We start from the raw sequence: 22,932 nt of genomic DNA, 5'->3' as shown, positions 1-22,932 counted from the left end.
CACTGACATCCTGTAGAACTCAACGTCAAACAGGTACCTTCCCTGCCATCTAAGTGCCTGCCTTGAAGATGACGAGGCCCTAAGTTGCCATGCTGACCGTCTTTGGAAATGCTCAAGAAGGGAGCTTTTTCCTCTACTGGCTCCCTATTTTCCTGGTCACTTGTCAGAGGACTGAAGCAGCATTTCCAATTCATCAAATGGGCTCCTCCATCACGGACCCCTCCATCCTCAGGTTTTCCACCACCACCTTCATCTTCAAACCATGCACTATCTCCAGCAGGCTCAGTTCCTGATCCTGTCTCTGACCCTAGTTTCATGGAGATCCACCTTATTAGACTTTCTTGTGCAACATCTTCAAGAATTGAAAATGGAAACTGACACCTTGATCCTGGATTGCCCATGACCTTCAGTCTGGCATGCTTAGTCTGCATCAATGTGCTGACCTTCTGGAAGAATATGCCCATATATTCCATTTATAGTCCAAGAGCATCAGCCAATAGCGGAGCAACATATCCCTACACAGAATGAATTATGCCATCATCTAACGCCTTATAAGCTCGAGAAAAAATAAGTTGCTTCTACCATGCTATCCAGATGTTTGAAGAATGTGTATCACAGCCCCTTTCTATTCCACCAGAGATGAACAACTGCCTGTCATCAGTCTTTGAGACTCCCAGCACAATCGACAGTGCACAACCTGTGCACCCATTTGCAATGTTGTGGTCCTTTCAGGATCAAAAGTCACTTTGGCTTTGTGGGACATAAGTTCTAGTGCACATTTAAGGATCCATCAAATGTCATATGTACTCAGTGTCTGTAATGTTTCAAACAAACAAAAAATCTCATTGTCTTTGTATTCAAGAGAGCATCAGTAAACGCTAATCAACTTATAGATTTTTAAAAGCTCACTTCAAACGACAGATTCTAAACGACATAATGACCAGCCTTTCTCTCTTCTTCACTGAAAAACGTCAGCCAAAGTGGTACAATTTGCTTATATAGAATTCATTTATATTTGGTCCATTACTTGATAACTACATGGAATTGATTATGTCTGCTATGGACACAAGATGCTTCTTACAGTTCTGTAAGAATACTTTAGGTAACAGAAATGGAACAAGTCATTCAACAAATCTCTTTCAGAGTTCTGTCAACTTATTTTCAAATCTATATAAATGACAGGACACTCAAGATCAAAATATGGAAGTTAATAAATAGGTTTACAAAACAATATAACAATTCAGATAAAGAAAAATGCATCTAATGGTTAGATCTTTGTGTCTGGCATCATATTCAAAAGCTAGCTAGATGCTTCAAAGTTTCTTTCTTGGTCTACTGCTGATAAAGTGCATATGCATATTTTTTTTCATATACAGTAGTCGTCCTTGACTTACAACTTCTATTGGGCTGAGAATTCTGGCCATTAAGTCATTGCAGTCATTAAGCGAGATGCCCAGGCTTGCTCAATGGCCACAATCCCAGTCCTCCAAGTGCAGCGGCTAAGTGACTGCATGGGTCATTAAGTGGATGGATCAAAACTATTGCCTGTCATTTTGCCAGTCATATTCCAAAAATCTGAGCTTCATTTCTCTGGCCCACTTCAGACTTCCTCTCCCCTCTGTGTGTGGAAGGAAACCATCCTGCTGGGCTAGAGAAAGGAAGCTGGGGTCCCCAAAGATCCGAGCGTTCTTCCCCTTCCCCAGCACGACTCTCTCCTCCCCTGTGTGTGAGCTCTCTACTCTTCAGATACATTGCATTTGCTAGCTTTCTGGTTAGGAAGGTACCGTGTTTCCCTGAAAATAAGACAGGGTCTTATTTTCTTTTGACCCCCCCCCCCCCAAAATAAGCATTTGGCCTTATTTTCGGGAAGGTCTTATTATTTTTGAGGTGCAAGGGACAGCCAGCATGGTCACCTCATGGCTGATGCTGTGTTGCAATATTTTGGGGGAGGGCTCATTTTAGCGCAAGCGCTCAAAAGTCCAATTGGGCTTATTATATGGGGAGGTCTTATTTTTGGGGAAACAGGCAAATGTGATTTTTTTCTGAATAATAGAAAGGCTGGAAAAAATAGAGAAACAAAAAGCTAATAACGTGATGTTTCTGAGTGGTGAAGAGAGTCTCTGCTAGGATTTAGAACAATTGTGTGTGTGTGGGGGGGGATGGGACCGACCAGCTCTTGTGATGTTTCCAAAGGCAAGAAAGGTCAGAAAGAGCCTTTTTTACTGTTTTACGGAAACATTGTGTTTTCTGGTTTTTCTGGTTGGAAAGCTACGAACCCGACGTTTCTGAAGTAGGTAGAAAGGTTAGAAAGAGGATCGGATATTCAGAATGCAAGCTTCTTTTCTCCGCTCCAGTGTTGGAGTTCCCTACTGCATGGGTGTGTGTGTGTGTGAGGTGTGCTAGGCTGGAGAAAATCTCGAAGGTCTTTGTTTCTCCAGCCCCATGCAGAATGTCCCCTCCACCTCCAGGAGAGGAGGGGGATCCCTTTTGCAGGCGACAGAGGCCTGGTGACTTCTGCACTAAGTTTCTGGGGAAACCGGGAAGAGAAGATTGCAAATAGCAATAGCATTTAGACTTATATACCGCTTTACAGTACTTTTACAGCCCTTTCTAAGTGGTTTACAGAGTCAGCCTATTGCCCCCAACAATCTGGGTCCTCATTTTACCCACCTTGGAAGGATGGAAGGCTGAGTCAACCTTGAGCCTGGTGAGATTCAAAATGCCAAATGCAGCCGGCAGTCAGCATTCTAACCACTAACCACTGCGTCGCCCCAGCTGACAATCACGATCTCAGGACACTTAGCAATCTGTCGTAAGTGCAAACGAGTCGCCAACTGTCTGCCCGAAATGCCATCACGGGACTGCAGGGACAGTGTGGAAGTATTAACTTCAAGGATGCATAGTATGTAATTTTGCTTAATAACTCTGAACTGTCCTCAAGTGATGAGTTGTAACTTGAGGACTTAAGTGTATGTCTTTTCTGATTATTCTGATTAATGGCAAGAATTTTATAACAGCTTCTGATAAAGCATGAGAAGGAACAAGGGTATTTTTAGTCTTCCCCCAGCGAGGATGTCACAGAGGACAGAGCATTCTCTACAACCAGTGCAAGAAAAATGCAGACTAGCTGATCTGACCAGCAATGCTCTCAAGTACTGGAGTATTTCACCTAGTGGCACTGCTTACATAAACTGTTTGTATTTTACTATTATCTTGTGCTAGAGATGTGTTTTCAATATGGACTTCTATATATATGTATTGCTGTGCTTTTGGCGAGATGGAGGGGCTATCTAAATTGAATAAATAAATCTTGTACAAACAGAAGATAATCAGGGACACAAATATCCTATGAATAATATACTTATCCATGTAAACTATTAAAGTAACAATAATACTATGATAAATACTATGATAATCATCAAGTAGCATGAAGACTGAAAAAAATAAAATTGCAGTAATTAATAAAACTGTTCAACACACATACTCTTGCTGCCTCTAACAGATGCTTGTCCCTTGCATTCACTTAGCTACAAGTAACCAAGACCCTCATATTCAACATATCGGTTCATGCATTGGTATCCCACAAAAGTATTTAACCGTGCCTGATTTATCAAAACATTTAAATACTTCCCAACCATCAAATAAGTGAATCAATCTTAATTTAAGCTATATCATAGTTTCAAAACATGGATTTATACTATTCAAGTGGCTAGCAAGCTTTAAAAGAGTCCTTTCAAGAGACACACACACACACAAAATTCCCTAAAAGGACAAGAAAACCAGTGTTTGGATCAATGGCACAATTTACTAGGACTGTATCTTATCAACAGAAATTTAGCCCTGTGCAGATGTTATTTTAGTACTATCTAGGCATAGAGAATTCCTGATAGATTGCGCCTACAGTAAAGCAATAGCAGCTGTGTACATTAATTTAAGCATGCTCACCTTAGATCCAGTATTCCGTTGAGCAAGTACATTCCACTAACAGATTCTTCTAACTCCCCCACTCCTATTAAGCCCTTGACAAGCATCTCCAGAATGTTGGGGGACCCTGGAATAATGCGGTTACTATACTGGAGGATTGAGGGGGAAATTAATAAAAATGCTCTCCCTATTCTCATTCAAATATCCAGGCTGTCAAAAAGGTGGCATTTTTTGAGGTTATCGGGAGCCGCCAAGTCCCCACCCCCACCCTGTGGAAAGTGCCAAAATATTAAAAACACAGTAATACAAATAGCTGGAATACCACAAAATCCACCTATTGTTATACATCTGAAAGTTCTAAAAGAACAATGCTGAAATCTCAGTGTATCTTTGTTCTTATCTAAATTCCTATAAGATCCTGTAAGGTGTTTGCTACCGTGTTTCCCCGAAAATAAGATAGGGTCTTATTTTCTTTTGACTCCCGAAATAAGCACTTGGCCTTATTTTCAGGGAGATCTTATTATTTTTGAGGTGCAGGAAAGCGAGTGTGGTCACCTCATGGTGGCTGCTGTGTTGCAATATTTTCGGGGAGGGTTTATTTTCAGGGGAGGGCTTATTTTAGTGCATGCGCTCAAAAGCCCGATTGGGCTTATTATACAGAGAGGTCTTATTTTCGGGAAAACAGGGTAACTTCCTTACATTTTGCATTCTAGCAGCAACCTGCGTTTCCTATCAAATGAATCTAAAAGCAATTTCCAAAGTTGAAACAGTTAACTGAGGAGTCCTAATTAGAACTGTCATTTCTGTAAATAAACCAGTGTAACAGACATTAGAAACAAAGCACATCATAAAAAAAAAACCTAAAAAAATAATATTCCAAATAACAAACATTTTCCGTTGAGAACTCCAAATACCTTACCAATATTGACTGAATAGGCAGCATACAAATCTAGCCCTTGCTCTATTCAGGATTGCAAAGAAGGTAAGGATATCAACCGGCGTAGTCTGCAGCAGGTTGGCCACCAATAATACTACCTATTCAATAACACTGAACTCGAAGCTGTTTGTGAACCTAATGCAGACATAGTTTTTGCCCACAGGAGCGCTCTGCAACATTTATGAAGGTTTTTTCCCCTCATACAACTTTTCCCCATTTTTCACCCTTCCATTTTCAAAAAGAGAGCAAAAAATAATGGTCCCGGCACCGTCCCATGTTAAGGTCTGGGGAAAAAAAATGGAATGCATTACCAAAAGAGGCGAGGAAAGGAGAGAAAAGGAACAGCTGACTCCATATAATATTCCTGATCAGGCAGTGCTAGGTCTGCAGGAGGATAGTATTTGAAACCCCTCCCTGCCATAAGTGGCTTTGGACAGTTAGTGGAAGAACTGCCTTCAAGCCTCAAATTACAAACCTGGTAACGATTACTATTACGCAGGACTACACACACTTTTTCAAGGTCTACTAAAAAGAGCATCAATAAACGGTTACCACGAAAGGTTCCTCCACCCTGCTGTTTTTCTTCTTGATGCTATATATATATATATACACACACATAGAAAGAGAGATATAGATATATCTCTATCAAAGCTGGAATGCTGAACTTGGCTCAGATTTTGGGATACACCTCAAAAGTCTAGCTTTTTTATTATTCCTGTGCCGTTCATAAAAGCAGAGATGGTACAGCCTCTGTGAGAGCCACGATCGTAGTGCAAGGGTTCTTCAGCAGAAGCCATGCTGAACTACCATTACTAGTTAACAGGCCAAGCCTGGATCAAGATCTATGTGTCTTCATCAGTTTGATCTTTTGTCAGCTCCTGTTCAGACACACTGGACACCTCGTCGTCTGTCTGTTCACCTGAGTGATAGAGCATCAGTGCGTGGGTCTTGTGAGTAATAGTGATGGTGCAAGGGCCTTGTGCCCAAGGTTCCCCATCCACCTGCATTGGCATCTTTGAGTTCTTCAAGATCAACTGAAATGGAAAAAACAAAAGAGAAGTTAAGTAACAGTAGAAGACTGTGGAATGTGAGAACTAAGTCAGTCCAGGAAACTGTTTTCACACAGAATGCTAATAACAATAGCAATTAAGACTTATATACTGCTTCACAGTGCTTTACAGTCCTCTCTAAGCGGTTTAAGAGTCAGCATATTCCCTCCAACAACAATCTGGGTTCTCATTTTACCTACCTTGGAAGTCTGGAGTCAACCTTGAGTCGGTGAGATTTGAACTGCTGGCAATCGGCAGTCAGCCTACAATATGCACTCTAACCACTGCGCCATCACAGCTCTATACTAAATATATTTAGTATGCACTTTAGTGCAATGTAATTAATTTTCCCCTATTAATACTCCTCTATTCAAGGGAGAAACCAAACTATATGAACAAATCCCCTTTCCCATGGTCCCTTCAGGTTTGCATATATTTTGTATTTATTATTAGAATTGTATGCCTTTATTACTTTTTAAGTAACTTAAGGCAGTGAACAGACTTAATACTCCTTCCTTCCTTCTCCTATTTTCCCCACAACAGCCCTATGAGGTGAGGTGGGGTGGGGTGGGGTAGGAAGGGAGGGAGAGGGAGAGGGAGAGAGAGAGGGAGAGAGAGAAGGGGGAGAGAGGGGGGGGAGGCAGGGAGACTTGCTCCAAGTCACTTTTCTTTGTAACCAACAAAGAGAAAGGCAGCAAGGTGGCAGGAGAGGCTTTCCTAAAGCAAAAATCTAGTCTGCAGATTGCTTCCTCTTTGGCATGAAAATGAAAGCTAGAAAACTCATGAGAGCTTATTGAAAAAAGTGGAACAATTTCTAAACTCTTCTGGAGGAAGAAATAAATAGGAGATTTTAAAGATAGAGGATAGAGCTGAATGAGACATTAAAGGATAGAGTTGAATGAGACAACAGTATGCCCTGAACAAGAAACAAGAGAAACAAGCCCTGCCTTTTCCCAACACATTTTCTGTTTCATTCTTGAGCTCCAAATAAAAGATTCAATCCAGAGTACGGAGAACAGCCACAGAGATATGCAACATACCCTTACTGTATGGGCCTGTCCCAGCCGGACAGGATTTGCAAGCTTCACTTGAATTTGTGCACAGTGAAATGAGCCATTGACTCCAACAATTTCCAGCAGTCCATCATCATGCCTGGAGGACAAGGAAAGCTTAGGATCAGTAGACATCCTGGACCCAATTGTCAAAAAGGTTGCCTGATTATGTGAATCACAGCCCTGCCAATAGTAAATAGCAGCTCCCACCCATCCCCAGATTGAGAAGGTATGCTGAGAAACCCAAATGGGTAGGTATGGCCTACATTTTGCTTCCCAATCCAACTTCTCAAGCCTCTATTTGCAGAAAAGTGTTTGAATGTCAGAAAGGAAAGGAGGTAGAAAATTGAGGTGATGATGTAGATCAGGGCTGTCAAATTCGCGGCCTGCGGGCTGGATGTGTCATGCGCTGGCCATGCACAACCCCCGTTTAGCGAAGGGGGGAAAAGTCACAATACGTCATGGGACACCATTGTGACGATGTGAGTTTGACACTCCTGATCTAGATGTTGTTATCTGGCAAGAATGAGGAAGTGTGAACACCAAGCCAAGAATTGGGGATGGAACAAATTATTCTGTGGGATCCTTGGGACCCTCGAGGCTTGGTTTTTTGTTTTTTTATAGATTTTTCATTACCAAATTAGGTAACTTCATCAGTGCTATCTCTTCTATTGGAACAAATTATTCCTTTTTGTTGTTAATTGTGAAGTCGTGTCTGACCCATGGTGACCCCATGGACAATGTTCCTCCAGGCCTTCCTGTCCTCTACCATTCCCCGGAGTCCATTGAAGCTCACACCTGCAGCTTCACTGACTCCACCCAGCCATCTCATTCTTTGTCATCCCCTTCTTCTTTTGCCCTCAATCGTTCCCAGCATTAGGCTCTACTCTAGTGAGTCTTTTTAAGTGATTCTTTTTTATGATGGCCAACTACCGTATTTTTCAATATGTAAGGTGCACCTTTTCCTCCCAAAAAAGAGGGTGAAAATCTGGGTGCATCTTATACACAGAATAAGGTACTTTTTGCCTCCCAAAACCCCGCCCCATTCACAAAAATGGATGTGCAGAGGGTTTGGGAGGCCTAGAAAGTGCTCCTGGGGGCTGGGGAGGGCAAAAACAAGTGGAAAATGGCTGATTTTTGCTTGTTTCCCCATCCCACCCCCAGGAGCACTCTACAAGCCTCCTAAAGGCTATGCATGCCCTGTTTTTGGCAAAAAGGGGCCCTGTTTTCATGAAAAAAGGGGCGGTTTTTGCTCGTTTTTGCCCCCCCCCCCCCCGCCAGAACACTTTGCAGGCCTTTTAAACTCTCTGCATGCTCCTTTTTCACAAAAAATGAGGCATGCAGAGGGTTTGGGAGGTCTGCAGAGTGAAAAAACTTTTTTTTTAAATGTACCTCTTCAAAATCTTGGTGCGTACTATACTTCGGTGCATATTATACTCTGAAAAATACGGTAAATGACATGCCCAACTTACCAATAGAAGGAACTGGCATTCTTTTCGTTTATATGACTGTCCTGGGTTAGGGAAAGTCCTAGAATCATCCCACACTACCCTCCATATAGCAAGTAGCTTCAGGAGCTGTGCTTTGAAGCTGCCGGTGTGCCGACAGCTGGGGGTGGGGGGCAGGGCTGCAATCAATTAACTGTTGAGGAAGTAGCCGTTTTGGAATTTATTTTTCAAATGGACAGTAAGTTCTGCCTTTCGTTTCTTAAACATTTGCTAAGGACTATTATCTTTATTAAACCAAGAGAGGCTCTCTTTAGCCACAGCCTGTTATTCCTTTTTGAAGATCTGTGCCATTTTGGGGATATTTGCATTGTTAAGCAACAAGGAAAAAGGCTGCTAAGGCAAGCTAAAATAAAGAAGTATGAAGTATCTTTTTAAAAATACCGAGCTACACAACTATCAGATGATCCTGCTTGGATGACTCACCCCTGGATACAAGAGTCTCCGAACCTTCCCAACTGTATATAATTTATATGCAACTTATTACTAACCTACCTTGCTAGAGGATAAAGTTCATCCCCCATTCCTTCCCATAGTCGACAGCCACCTCCCCAGTAGGCAATATTTAGCACTATGATCCCCTCCAAACTGGGCAAGTCGATCTTCTCTCCATCCAACTCTAGCTTTAAAGATATACAACAGGGTGTTAGTAAATTACACCTGTGAGAATGAATTCAAAAGGTTAGCCATCTGGGGGCAAATCAGAAGGGAACATAAAGGAAGGCGAGCAATCAGTTTGTATGGCCTCTGGGCTCATCCATGATGCTAAGCCAGAGATAAACATGATTTGAGAAACGTGTTCCAATCAAACCACTACCAATTTTGCAAACAAGCAAAATAATCCTAGCTTATTTGGCCTGTTGTTATTTTGCTTTCCCTTGTTTTTTTAAACACTGCTCTTGCATTATAAAGTCTATGAATTGGTCAGGGGCTTGAATGGAGTACAAAACAGACTAGGAAACTCCATGTGGCCTAGTCTGTTATGGAAGATCAATTTATTTATTGGACCCATTCATACCTCATGCTAAGCCAGAAACAAACCAATCACATTCTGATTTCATATAAAGGGTGACTCTCCCATGTGATTTAAAATGAATTGATCTGGGGAAGTTTCATGTATATGGTTAAAAAAACACAAATAAGCACAAGTGAGCATCCAATGATTGCTGTCTAGGACAAAAAAAGAATCCTCATTTAAAAAGCTACTAAACATATTTATTGATGCCCATCTGCTCAGAATGCCACTAAAGCCCTTCCATGTACTGTACATTCTTGATTTAATGTATGCCATTTCTGATTCCATCTCTTTATAAATGACAAGCTATTTCTCAGGTAAATTAAATTTCTAGGGAAGAGAGGAAATACAATTATCTTACCTCAATCTTTTTGTTTAGATCCTTACATTCCTGAACTAAGCAATCTTTGGTTCCATAAAAAAAATACACAGCCTACAAGACAAACAGAGGCGAGATTTTAAAGAAGGAGAAGACTGGACAGATGGCTTATTCCCCCCCCCCCCCCCAATTACAGACACACCTAGTTTCCAAATGCTTTTGAACTACACAGAATTATTGCATAGGAATAGTTTGAAGGAGCTAACTACCGTGAACAGATTTTTAAAATTCTAATGTAAAGGGACAGGAAAATCCTCTTTCTTTCTACAAGCGACTCGGTTATATTTTTCACTCCACCCCCACCCAAGCCCCTGGCCACCTGAAACAATGCATAGCACCACTAGTGATTCTGCAGGGAAAAAAAACATTTTCTGCAATTTCCTAATTTGGGAGCATCCACATTCCAGTTATCGTATATAAGCTTTATACTACATCTTGATGATTTCCTTCATGGTAGAACTTGTGAACTCTTATCTTCTGATGAGTCAAATTACATTGATAACAACATACAGGTAGTCCTCACTTAATAATCATCATCCTTTGCAACCATAATGTGCAAGGAATACCTGTGTTATGCTCCTGTCAGACTGAGATAAACTAAGAATGTCCTAAATTAGACAGTCATGAAAACCACAGAATCCCATCAAAGAAAATAAAGTATGCTTATCTACAAGAAGATTAGATAGTAAGATATATTCTCCAGAAAGTACAGTATTTTAGTGCAACAATCAAGAATACTGAACTAGGACTAGATGATTACTGCTAACTTTCAGCTACTGTATTTTTCGGAGTATAAGACACACCTTTTTCCCTCAAAAAAGAGGGTGAAAATCTGGGTGCATCTTATACACTGAATACAGCATTTTTGGCCTCCTGAAACCCTGCCCCCTTTGCAAAATAGCTGTGCATAGCCTTTAGAAGGCTTGCAGATTGCTCCTGGGTGTTGGGGAGGGCAAAAATGAGCAAAAACGGGCCATTTTTTGCTCATTTTTGCCTCCCTCAGCCCCAGAAGCACTCCATAGGCTATGCATGCCCTTTTTTTTTTTTACAAAAACAGGCCCGTTTTCATGAAAAACGAGTCTTTTTTTGGGAGGCTGCAGAGTGCAAAAACTTTTTTTTCAATTTGCTTCTTCAAAATCTTGGTGCATCTTATACTCCGAAAAATGTGGTAGTTACTTCCTCTAAATACTGTACGGTACAGTACAATGTACAATGGGTACAGTTTTACTATGTTTATTTAGCTGATTTAGTTGGATGAATGAGAGGTAAATTCAGGTAATCCTTGAATTACAAGGATTCATTAAGTGACCATTCAATATTATAATGGCACTGAAAAGTGATGTATGACTTTTTCAGAGTTATAACTGTTGAAGCATCCCTGTAATCATGTGATCAAAATCTGGACACTTGGCTCATATTTATGATGGTTGCAGAGTCTCGGGGTCATGTGATTTACCTTTTGCAATCTTCTGACAAGCAAAGTTAATGGAGAAGCCAGATTCACTTAACAACTGTGTTACTAGCTTAACCACTGCAGTGATTCTCATAACAGCTGTGGCAAGAAAGGGCATCATCATGAAACCACTGTCTCACTTAGCCACAGAAATTTTGAGCTCAATTGTGGTTGTAAAAGTTGAAGACTACCTATATCGGAATTCAGAGCTCAGTCAACTCACCTTGTTAATAATCCTGCTAGTAAAAAGAGACGGAGTCTTCTCACGGTGCTCATGAAAGTTTAAAGCCATGAGGGCATCTGGACCTACTGAAAAATAGTTATTCATTGTGAATACCTGCAAAGAGGAGGGGGGGAGAGGGAGAGGGAGGGAGGGAGGGAGAGAGAGAGAGAGAGAAACACCAACCATCAATAATCAATGCAAAACTGGAAAATAATAAATTTTCAAAAAAATTGTAAGAGTCAGTGTTGCAAAACACACACACGTCAAGGAACACTATTTGTTTTTGTTTTTCGTTTTAAAAGACCTGGGGTTTAAGTAATGCCCTGAAGCTGAAAAAGGAAGTCCAGTCGGGTCATGCAATGTCATTTTTGAAGAATGTGTGTGGATCTGAACATTCTGTTCTGCTTCCTGCTCAGCACTGCTGCGCTTTACCAACATTAAAGGGAAAAAATTCTGATGTCTCTTTGCAGCTAAGGAACAGCAGGAAGACTAGACCAAATTTTATTCTCTGGCAGAGAGTAGGATGGTTGAGAATTACATCCCCTCTGAAAAACTATGGGGAGGGGGGGGATCTCTGCACCAGCAACATTCTTCTCTTCTCCTGAAATGTCACAAGTTCAGACTAACATGGATATATCCCATTCCTAAACTGTCAATTACAAGCCTTCAGAGGAAAAAAGGTTAATGTAGTTTTTTTTTTCTCCTATGAGCTGGCAGAATCTTACAAATAGTAGATAATCCACTTTTTTTGTACTTCACACTAGAATTGCTCTAAATTTTACCCAGTTCTCCTGAACAAGCATGCTTGCTTAAGAATCTTTCTGGATCCAAGGATCCCAAAATCTAGCAGGTCCAAGCAGATCACTAGAAGTTACCCACCTACCCAGAGAGGATTAGGTTCTTATGCTATAGCATTTTCATCACTATACAAAAACATTTCCAAGCCTTACCTTCAATTTTCTTAAGTTGTAGTATCCTTTGTTTATTACCTGAACCTTCCACCTAAGAAAGAACGCACAGGTTGGCATCTTACATGGCAAAACAAGCAGAAAACAAAGAGCTAAGAATGGCACTCTGAATAAGTCGCAATGTTTTTTAGGGGAAATGAAAAATTGCTGAACAATGTTTTCAATACATTTTTAGGACTTCCTGGGTTCATTTTGTGAGTTACCTGGGAGTGGCGGGCCCTTAGATTTGCCACTTGAATGGGCTGATCTATTCACAAAATGTTTATCTTGGTGGGCACATCTTGCCATATAACTCCTTTCACCCAAAGGCAAACTGCAAAGATTGTTCCTTGCTACTTTTCTAGCTTCTCAAGATGCTTGCGCCAATTCTTAGAATAACATTGTCTTTTTATGGAGATGTGGGTGCTTTTCTATATTTTTATTTTTTTAATACCTATCTGAAGCCCAGAGGAATGCTTATAAGCAAAGATGGTGCTGAAGATTGTTGTGTGGTTTTACAGAATGCTGGCTTTCAATGTATTTAAATGTAGAACCTAAAATATTAATTAAAATCAGGTGGGGCAGAAAGACCAGCAGCTGTGAATGGAGATGACCATGGGCATCTTAATAATCTAGATGCCACACACCGCCTACCTATGTACAATACTATCCCTTAATTTTTGTTCATTAAGAATGGATTAGCTAACATAATGTTGCTTTTTGTCTCAGAGATCCTTGAAAATAATTTCACCTTGACTGTCAGGTGAATATAATAAACACAGACTTGGAGGAAACATTATGCAGGAAATGGAAAGCTTTGATAGATCACAGACCAAGCTGCCTTACCCTCAATTGGCAGAATCCAAAAATGCCCTGCATGATAAAAAAAAATCCACCAAGGGGATTTTGTGCTTATATATCCATCCATCCATCCATCCATCCATCCATCCATCCATCCATCCATCCATCCATCCATACATACATACATACATACATACATACATGATATTATATATGGCTTAAAACAATATTAGAAATAGAATAATCAATACAAGAAATGTTCTAATGCCAATGCAACCATAATGTAAACTTGTATTTAATGAAAAAGAAAGTTCTTCCAGTTTCCTAAAGACCCATGTGAAAGCCCTTGGTAAACTTCAAGGGATTGGATTCCCGATCCAATTCAAAGGGGAATTTTATTTTGGAAGGCAGGAGCTGGAGTTTGAAAGAGGTTTTGCTTTGAAGCACTCACCTGTCCAACCGGATTTCATCTGCATCCATGATGTTGTGTAGAATCTGCTCCACTGGAACTTCCCCAGTATAGCCAGTGTCCCAGCCGAGGGTATTTGATAGGTCATTACCTGTGCCCAGGGGTAAAATCGCAACCCGAGGGACATACCTTTCTTGCCCCTGTGGTATAGAAGCATTAATTCAGGGTTAAGAGTTGAGATTTTATATGCCTGGCTGCCTAACATCTTTGATCCTTGAAATTTCAGTGAGAGCTTGAATTGCCACTAATTGCAATTCTGCTTCAAGGATTTTTCCTTAACAGCACGTCTGGGCTTCTAAGGAAAACAACTGGAAAACTATATACCTGATAATATTTGCAAAGCCTCTTGAGGCTTCAGCCTAAGAAGGAACTGAAATATATACATACATACGTACATACATACATTTCACTTTTATCCCACTTTTATACTTTGTAAGTAACTCAGGGTGGCGAACATACCTGATATTACTTTCTCCTCCTATGTTTCCCACAACAGCCTCAGGCTGGGCTGAAAAAGAGTGACAGGCCCAAAGTCACCCAGCTAGCTTTTGAGCCTAAGGCAGGGCTAGAATTCACCGTTTCCCAATGTGTAGGCCAGCATCTTAACCATTAGAACAAACTGGCTCTTAGAAGCAGCCTTTTTGCATTAATATATGGTTCAGGGACAAGGATTTTGATGGCTGAACATATCACTTGGGGGTGGGGGTGGGGTAGGGAATAGTCTCCATTCTGAGGGTGTGATGAGTCAGCAGTTAAAGACACTGAACTTGTCAGCTGGAAAGCCTAGATTCAAGACCTGAGCACCACACAATAGGGTGAGCTCCTGTTCCTGCCCATCTAGCAGTTCAAAAGCTTGCAAATGTGAGTAGATTAATAGGTACCACTTTGGTGGGAACGTAACAGTGTTCGATGGATATAATCGTATAGTATAGTCATGCTGGACTATACTATACGACTATAGTATAGTTGTATACTCATGCTGGACACATGACCATGGAAAATGTCTTCAGACAACGTTGCCCCCTCAGCATTGAAATGATGATGAGCATTGCGCCCAAGAGTCGGAGATTCCTGGACAGGGAAACCTTTACCTTTATACTCCATTTTAATTTTAAGGAAATTAGCATATTATAAATAGCAAATTTTAAAAATTTGTCTGACACAGGAAAGAGGACAGAACTTATTGTAGAAAAAGTATGCTTCAAAACACACATTTCAGTCATGGGTGAGGAAATAGATTTTTATGGTAAAGCTATTATATTGCTGCATTATTCTGACAATATTTTACTGGAAGAGATGCAACAAATTGGCAAAGAAGCAAATCTGTGAATAACAAAGAAGAAAAGGGGTTGCCAAGGTATTCTGAAACACCATACCTTTAATTTCATGCCATCAATTGCATCCAGGACCCAACCCACCGTGCCATCTCCACCACAAACAAGGACTCTGACAGAATTGCTAGGTAGCCAGGTACAAAGCTGGAGTGCTTTTGCTGGAGTTGTTTTGGTTAGGTCAAACACCTAAAAATACATTTAAAAAAATATTTAGTTAGATGACATTGTAGAAAGCATTTTTTTCCAGATTAAATAAATGCCTACAAATATAGGTTCTGGTCAATCTAATCATCTAATCTAACCTAACCTAACAAATTTAGACAGTGCTCATTTCACTACCAAGTGATTCTGGCCGCAAGCCATAAAATCATATAAAAGAGACATACTGTAGTAAAAAACAGAATTAAAAAGAAGGAAGAACAAAATAAGAACAGGGTTAAAAGAGAAATTAAAAAGTGGAGGGTAGGTTCTCAAGCCACCAACCACCCCAGTGCGACTCTCTGATCCCCACAACATTTGGCAGAAGGCAAGACTGGGGGCCAGACTCACCTCTGGGGACAAAATAGTCCATTAGGTTAAATGAGGCCTATTCATCTAAGCCATGAACTATGACCTTAAAAACAATAGAGGAAAATTATTTTTGCTCTATGGATTATTGGAATGTATTCACTGCAGAGTAACACTGAGAACCTGGAATCATTTAAGCACATTTTCCAGTCCTGTGGAACAAGAAACTGAAGGGATAGCATGTTGAGTTCAGATAATTAACAGAGGAAGAAAATTCGAAATATTTCCAATGGTAAATTGAAGATTTTAGCAAAGGCTTGAAATATATAACAAAGCATGGAAGGGACAAGGAAAGCACACTTGTTTCTTTTCTTTTTAAAATATTCAAGAAAGTGTTCAAGAAAAAAGCTATAGAGGTAAAAGCTGTAATTAAAAAATAAAAAGTTAAGGAGTAAGGGTCCTTCTACATTACCACAGAATGTACTGCAAGTGCACTCTAATTATTCTGCAGCATTCATTAACGTTTCACCATCAATGGGACCAGAGGTGCAGAACCAGCAACGACCCAGGCTGGACATGCCTCCGAACTGGTTCCCCAGTCGCCACTGTCTCTTGTTTTTGAGTTCTGCACATGTGCAGAAAAATTTTCATTGAATTGTGCATGCACACAGTGCGCATCCAACACACAAACATGCGAACCGGCAGTAACACCAGCTAGACTTTACCCCTGAATGGCATGTTATCCAAGTGGTGACTATTGAAAGAAAGTGCTATACAAATCCTTTCGTAAGGAAAATATTTGCCATCTTGTGACATTTGTTAAATCTTGTGAGCAACAGGGCTGGTCACAATGTAGTCTCCAAAACAATTGGAAAAACATTTTTCAAATGATATGGCATATTTGCAAGGTATCATTGTACGGTAAAATAATATGGGCACTATATTTATTTATTTAGAAGATTTATATACCGTGTTTTCCCCAAAATAAGACAGAGTCTTATTTTCTTTTGACCCCGAAATAAGCACTTGGCCTTATTTTTGGGGAGGTCTTATTATTTTTGAGGTGCAGGAGGCAGCGTGGTCACCTCTTGGCTGCTGCTGTATTGCAATATTTTTGGGGAGGGCTTATTTTAGTGCATACGCTCAAAAGCCTTATTGGGCTTATTATCTGGGGAGATCTTATTTTCAGGGAAACAGGGTATCTGTGGAATTCATTCTCGGTGTCTTGAGAAACCCCGCTGAACAGTATCATGCTCATTTCTATACTGCAATGTTATGCATGTTTCTTCAATTGAATCCATCTTGATCACAGTGATAATAATTCCTTAAGTGAGTTTTTAATTTTTTTACCCTATTTAAAAAATAAAAACAAATCTTAAGGATGTCTTAAGTTATGTTTGATTTCTTACTTAAGGAACAAATCTACCTCATCTTCAGTTTCATTGTATCAATACAATTACCTGAATTGGATTTAATAAGATCTTGAATTGTCCTAACAGTGTTTCCCCCATATTGTTTCCACTCCGAATATTGACCAGAATTATTACTGGGGTCCAATTTTTCCCATAAGACTCAGATAGCTGGGGAAAAAAAGGCAGAAGCAAGCTATTTAGATCTGCATAGTCACAAAATAACATCACCCTCTTATTTTTTTCCTCATGTTGTTGTAAAATTAACTCTTAAAATTGGAAAAGAGAAAATGTACTCTTGCAAATTACTTAAGAGAAAAATAAATTGCTTTATAATTTATAGGAAATACCAATTTTCCTGTTCAATGTAAGACTAAACCATGATTCACATATATGATTTATTCTGATTTTCATATGATTGCCATTTTGAAATAGTCAACATAAGCTACAGTCTGTTAGAACTCAAACATATCCTTTCTATTTGTCCTGGTAGTGCTTAATATACAGGTACAGAAAAGTTAATATCCACAATAGATGTTAGAGCCTATATTTAGATTGCAAAACCGATCTGTATAAGTCTTTTAAACCACAATCAAGCTACCGCATTTTTCGGAGTATAAGACGCACCAATATTTTAAAGATGCAAATTTAAAAAAAGGTTTTGCACTCTGCAGACCTCCCCAAAACAGCCTGGTTTTCTCAAAAATGGGCCCATTTTTTGTCAAAAAAAGGGGGGGCATGCATAGCCTTTAGGAGGCTTATAGGGTGCTCCTTGGGGCTGGGGGGGGCAAAAATGAGCAGAAAATGGCTCATTTTCCGCTCGTTTTTGCCCTCTCCAGTCCCCAGGAACACTCTGGAAGCCTCCTAAAGGCTATGCACAGCCATTTTTGCAAAGGGAGCAGGGTTTCGGGAGGCCAAAAATGCTGTATTCAGTGTATAAGATGCACCTAGATTTTCACCCTCTTTTTTGAGGGAAAAGGGTGCGTCTTATACTCCAAAAATATGGTAATTTATGTGTAATTTGCACAGAGATTAAAATATTAGCTAGAACACCCAAATGGGTGCTTTAAAAGCTGGCCTTTCTTTGATAGAGCCATAGTAAAATCAACCTCTATCATTTTTGCCAATTAACAAGTGGTAACATTTATTTTATTCCTTGATCTTACTATAGGATGAATTTTTACTTCCCAGTCATTCCAGGAGCAGCTGAGTAAAGCTATAACCTATTAACATGTATTTTATTATCTTTTATCAGGGGAACTACAGTAGCTGCCAAAACCTGTATCAGAGGAATATTTTTGTACACCATTAACCAACTATTAAGAAGTGCAAGGGTCCTGTTCTATAACTACATAAATATTAACTCAAATCTTCAAATGTAACATTAAAAAAGCACAATTAAGATATAGATTTTCAACAGAGCAACCCAGTCTATGAAACATAAACTAAAGTATGGATAATAAAAGCAGCTGTCACTATCATAAAGATAATGCTTTGTGAACTTTTCTGGAGAAGCTATTTCATACCAAGTTGCTAATAAGCCCTTTATGTAAGTTACATATTGTACTGATGCAACAGGTTCTTCCTTTCATTTTCTCCTCTTTTATTTTTCTCAGTGAACTACAGAATTAATCCAACACATGTATCCTATTTTTCCTCTTCGGTTTGGTCTGACACAGGTCACAGCATGCAAGGCCTCCCCAGTTGGGTCTTGAGGACACTGTAGCACTTACCTTGTAGTCATTCATGTGTTTACTTTTACGCATCTGACAGACTTTGAGCAAGTAAATTGGGGGGATAATGAGGTTGCGAAACTCTCCCAATTCACACTTCCCATTCTTCAAAGAACTCTGCATGCAATCATCATGTACAGTTTGCTGGCACCAAATACACCTGAAAGTAGAACAGTCAGAATAACAATCAGAACAAAGAAAGACTGGTTCCATTCTCAGATATTATTACCGGACAATTAGGGAAACAATATCATTTTTGAGGGGCTTAAACAAAAAATGGTGCAATGACTCAACCACTGAATTAAAGCACATCAACTCTATTCTTTTCTTATTAGTTTCAGATGGATGTTGCTGAAAATAAGTCTCTCTTCCATCGGCCCTCACTTTTCCAGCAACTTTGCATGATTGCCAACATTGTTTCAGTGTTCTGAGTGGCAAAGGTAGTTGATAATTGAATCAATAAAAGGAATTTTTAGATATATTGTTCTATGTAAACAAGTGGAATACTCTCTGAGTTTAGTACAGCCAAACCCAAGCATTAATACCACAGAGCAAAAAAGGAACAAAAAGAAAATAACAGCTTGTTCTGACAAAGCATAAATTAACTTATCAATAGTAAGGTAGGTAGTTTTTAATAAAAGGAAGCTTGGCTTAAAACAAAAGAAAAAACAAAAATGGTGGGTTGGTATTATCACGTCAGACCCACTTCAGAAAAAAAAAGAGAAATAATTCCTAAAAGCAGGCTCAATACCCTCCAAGCAACAGATGGACAATATACTGTATGTTCTATCAAGTAAACATGGATCTGTTGGAGGATTAGTTTATTTCGATAATCCAAAAATGAGCCAGTTAGTCATTGAAAGAGAAAATAACATTTATAATTGTTCATATATGTTATTTTGAATGTCATTGGACAATGTTTTGGGCAATATTCTAATAAAAATACTTTCTCCCTGCAGGGTTGAATAATGAGCTAAACCACATCTGTTTGATTCTGAAAAAATAACAGATGTATTTTTGTCTTTTAAAAGAGAGTAATACAGGATAATCAACCATCAAATGAAGGCAAAAGGTCTTAAGTTAAGAATTGGCAGAAGGTAGTTTTCAACAGCCAACAGAATAGACACTCAAATTCTGCACAAAAATAACAAATGAATTAGTAAGGGATAATTAAAATAGATTTATGAAAATACAGATCAGTTCTGCTATATATTCACAGATAGAAGAACTGATATACTATTGAAAAAGAATACCTTTCATATTGCATTATGGTATTGTATGTAATTTTAGGTTTTTAAAAGCTTCATTGTCACACTGTGGAAAAATAGTCCTCAATTATACCAAGAAAGAAAAAGACACAGTACAGACATCAACAATTATATTCTCTGGTCCTTTCAAGTGAGGAAGAGTTACAGAAGCCTCCTATCAACCTATCTTCAGGGATATTGTGATTGTGGCTACAACATCCAAAATTCCCAGCAAACATTGATGACGTCTGTTAACTCTGACACTGGTTCTTAATGAAATACCACAGAAGTTTTATAAATCAAGCAAAATGCAGTTGCAATACAGGTGAAGGGCCCCAAGTTGAGGAAGGCTGAGTAATAGTCTAAAACAATTAGTGAGTGAAGATGTGTACAAAGTACATGCTTGTGAAAAACATTCCAGCGACTACATATAAAGTGGTAGTCACATGCTAAATTAAGAGTAATATATTCAGAGAACAAACAGGTTTATTTTTTTCCTTTCTTGGAATGCAAAAGGTTTCTTATTGATTGTATTTAACCTACTACATTCTTTTCATTTGTTTTTCAAATGTGAATATCTACAAAATATGGTTCTTTAAAAAAAAACCAGGGAAATTTCTACCCAAGACTACTTGAGATGCTATTTAGAAAACCAAATGGCTTTGGTTCTCAGGAGTGTCTTCAGGAAATATTAGGGAGATGCGACTCAACATCTTGTGGCTCTTTTTATACCAGGATTTTTGCAAAGTAGAACTGCATTGCTCTTATCTCCCAAAGCTTGTTTCCAGTGAAAACTTTGTTAAACCCCGAGCACCATCAGAGGTAGCTTTTGCAAAATCCTGTCCTATTCTTAAGCCCCAGGAAATTGCAAGCCGAGAATCATGCATAATTCAATTCTATAAAAAGAATATGCAAAAATCTCCCCAATTAAAAATTTGCCATCCATAATTAAAAAGCGACAATTTAAACAAACTATAATGATTGGCTTGCATAAAACACAATGTAATGAACAAGTCTCAGAAATGTAAAGAGAATAAGGAAGTGACATTGCTGAGTTATTTCCTCTACCACTGCTCAGATATTTTTAAATCTGCAGCATTACCTGTAATCACAGAGCTTAGGTTGAGTACCACATTGTAGTTTGCACACCACACAGTAGCTACACAGTGGAACATTGCCTCGGATCCAATGGTGCACCATAGAAGCCGGTCTCCCATCTTGGTTTCTTGGCACAATTTCCTTGCATAGGAAATGGCCATCAGCTTTCTTCAGGCATTCTTCATCAACACACAGCCCACAGCAGTTGCAGAAAGCTCCCTGGAGAATATGTTGAGTGCAGACACAGCAATAGGTAGGCTGGCTAAAGAAGTCTATATCTTGCCAATCATGTTTGCTTTTATGCAAGACAACCTGCAGAAGTCCTTGCCTCCGAGATCGCCGAAAACTGCACCACAAGGTGAACATCACTGGTACCATCACTGAACACAGAGTCCAGAAGGCCAAACTCCATTCTGGAAGGAATCCTGAAGATGATTTAGATCTGCTTTCAGCCTCTCCCATCTTCTATTGATTTACTGTCACTCTAGATAATTAATTCAATCATGTAAGATAACACTAACTTGTAGGCCTAAAATAGTCTTTACTGTTATTACCTCATTAATTGGCCCAGTATAAAAATTACCAAGTGTGTTCATTTCAATTATCTTAATTATCTAATCACTGTCTATCAAGAAATAGTTTTCCTTAAATCAGATGAATCCTTTATCAAAAAAAAATTGATAGTCTCTTTAGACCAATAATTTACTCCTTTACACACACTTTGACAATGTCAATTTATTCTTCACAGTAACAACAGTACTCACTTATCAGCTATAACCAATGTCTTTCCCATTTTATTAAATAAGCAAAATACTAGGCCAATCCCCAACTCAAACTGCAACCATCTCAATTAAAAAAAAACACAACTTACATTTTCCTCCTTGCTTCTAACAATGCTATCTTGTTTCTTTCCTTCTTTGTTCAACACAAAGCTAGCATATTTCTTATTCCTGACTATCAAAGACCAATTATTTGTGAAGGAGGACCCATTCAGAAATTCCATTATACACACAGGCATAGCATACTCACAACCGGGATGAAACAAAGCTTGATTCCCCTCTCATTTCCAATGTCAGTCTGTGCATCCCCAAATCAGTCAGTTGCAGCAGCTCCAGAGCAAGTCATCTGAAGCAGAGGAAAATGAAGAAAAGTTCTTTTAAAACGACTGTCCCTTTCATTTATTCAACCGAAGTTTCTCCTCCTCCTATCTCTACCTTTAGCTGCTAGCACCTGCAGCTCAGAACCACACAAAGTATCTAGGAAAGCAGGTTACTTAAACCAATCGGAATTTCAAATTTTTCCTTTATAACAAGCGTCCTCAGCAACACACTGGGAGGCAATTGCCCTGCTGGACGCAGGATGGATTCTTTTGTGAACCCTGCCCTGGAAGGCAGAGCCAAGAGGATCCCATCGACGGCCGAAGGTGATGGAAGTTGTAGTCCATCTTATAAAAAGAGCGGGGAAGGCTGTTCTAACTGCTCCCGGCACAACCTCTTTCCATCCCTCGGCCCCGTCCGAGACGTCCTGTCCCTCCCCCGGCACCTCCCCTACCTGGTGCCCGCAGAGAAACAATAGCACTCAGCCGGCATAGAAGTGGGCGACGGCGGCGGAAACGGAAGAGGCGGGAGCCAGAGTTCACTCAACCGGAGAGGAGGGAGGGGGAGGAGGAGGATCGGAAGGGAGGGTGCTGATGTGGGTTGCTAGGAGACGAGTCAGCCACTCACCAAAAGCGCTAGAATGGATGCAAGATGCAGGGGAGGGGAATTTACAGGATTGGGAAGAACAATGATGGGGAGGGGAAAATCGCTTTCTTGTGCTTGCTTGCTCGCTCGGGAATAAGCTGTGGGACT

At 39.7% G+C, this 22,932-nt stretch overlaps 1 protein-coding gene across 2 annotated transcripts; it reads right to left on the bottom strand.

The window, feature by feature from the left end:
- Positions 1 to 5,579: 5,579 nt before the first annotated feature.
- On the bottom strand, positions 5,580 to 22,721 carry DGKE (diacylglycerol kinase epsilon). 2 transcript variants are annotated; one of them, XM_032212339.1, is made up of 13 exons: positions 22,634 to 22,721; positions 22,112 to 22,207; positions 21,087 to 21,566; positions 18,738 to 18,897; positions 17,056 to 17,175; positions 15,131 to 15,274; positions 13,737 to 13,894; positions 12,488 to 12,539; positions 11,538 to 11,651; positions 9,844 to 9,915; positions 8,963 to 9,090; positions 6,951 to 7,062; positions 5,580 to 5,895 (listed from the first exon to the last, which is right to left on the bottom strand). In XM_032212339.1, exons 3-13 carry the CDS (start codon positions 21,542 to 21,544, stop codon positions 5,704 to 5,706), a joined length of 1,710 nt encoding a protein of 569 aa, XP_032068230.1. In that variant the 5' UTR covers positions 21,545 to 21,566; positions 22,112 to 22,207; positions 22,634 to 22,721; the 3' UTR covers positions 5,580 to 5,703. The 2 variants fall into 2 exon arrangements, with proteins under 2 accessions (XP_032068230.1, XP_032068231.1); XM_032212340.1 differs by having other exon boundaries at positions 21,087 to 21,507.
- Positions 22,722 to 22,932: the final 211 nt, after the last annotated feature.

The sequence above is a fragment of the Thamnophis elegans genome, chromosome 2 (genome assembly GCF_009769535.1).
Source record: "Thamnophis elegans isolate rThaEle1 chromosome 2, rThaEle1.pri, whole genome shotgun sequence".
NCBI lineage: Eukaryota > Metazoa > Chordata > Lepidosauria > Squamata > Colubridae > Thamnophis > Thamnophis elegans.
This window is presented reverse-complemented; position numbering and strand designations above follow the sequence as displayed.

Excerpts from the sequence above, each read along its gene's own strand:
- DGKE (XM_032212339.1), bottom strand. The coding sequence starts at position 21,544 with ATGGGAGAGGCTGAAAGCAGATCTAAATCATCTTCAGGATTCCTTCCA. Across the intron at positions 11,652-12,487 it reads ACAACTTAAGAAAATTGAAG|GTATTCACAATGAATAACTA; the intron begins GTAAGGCTTGGA and ends TCCTCTTTGCAG. Across the intron at positions 9,091-9,843 it reads ATCTAAACAAAAAGATTGAG|CTAGAGTTGGATGGAGAGAA; the intron begins GTAAGATAATTG and ends ATATCTTTAAAG.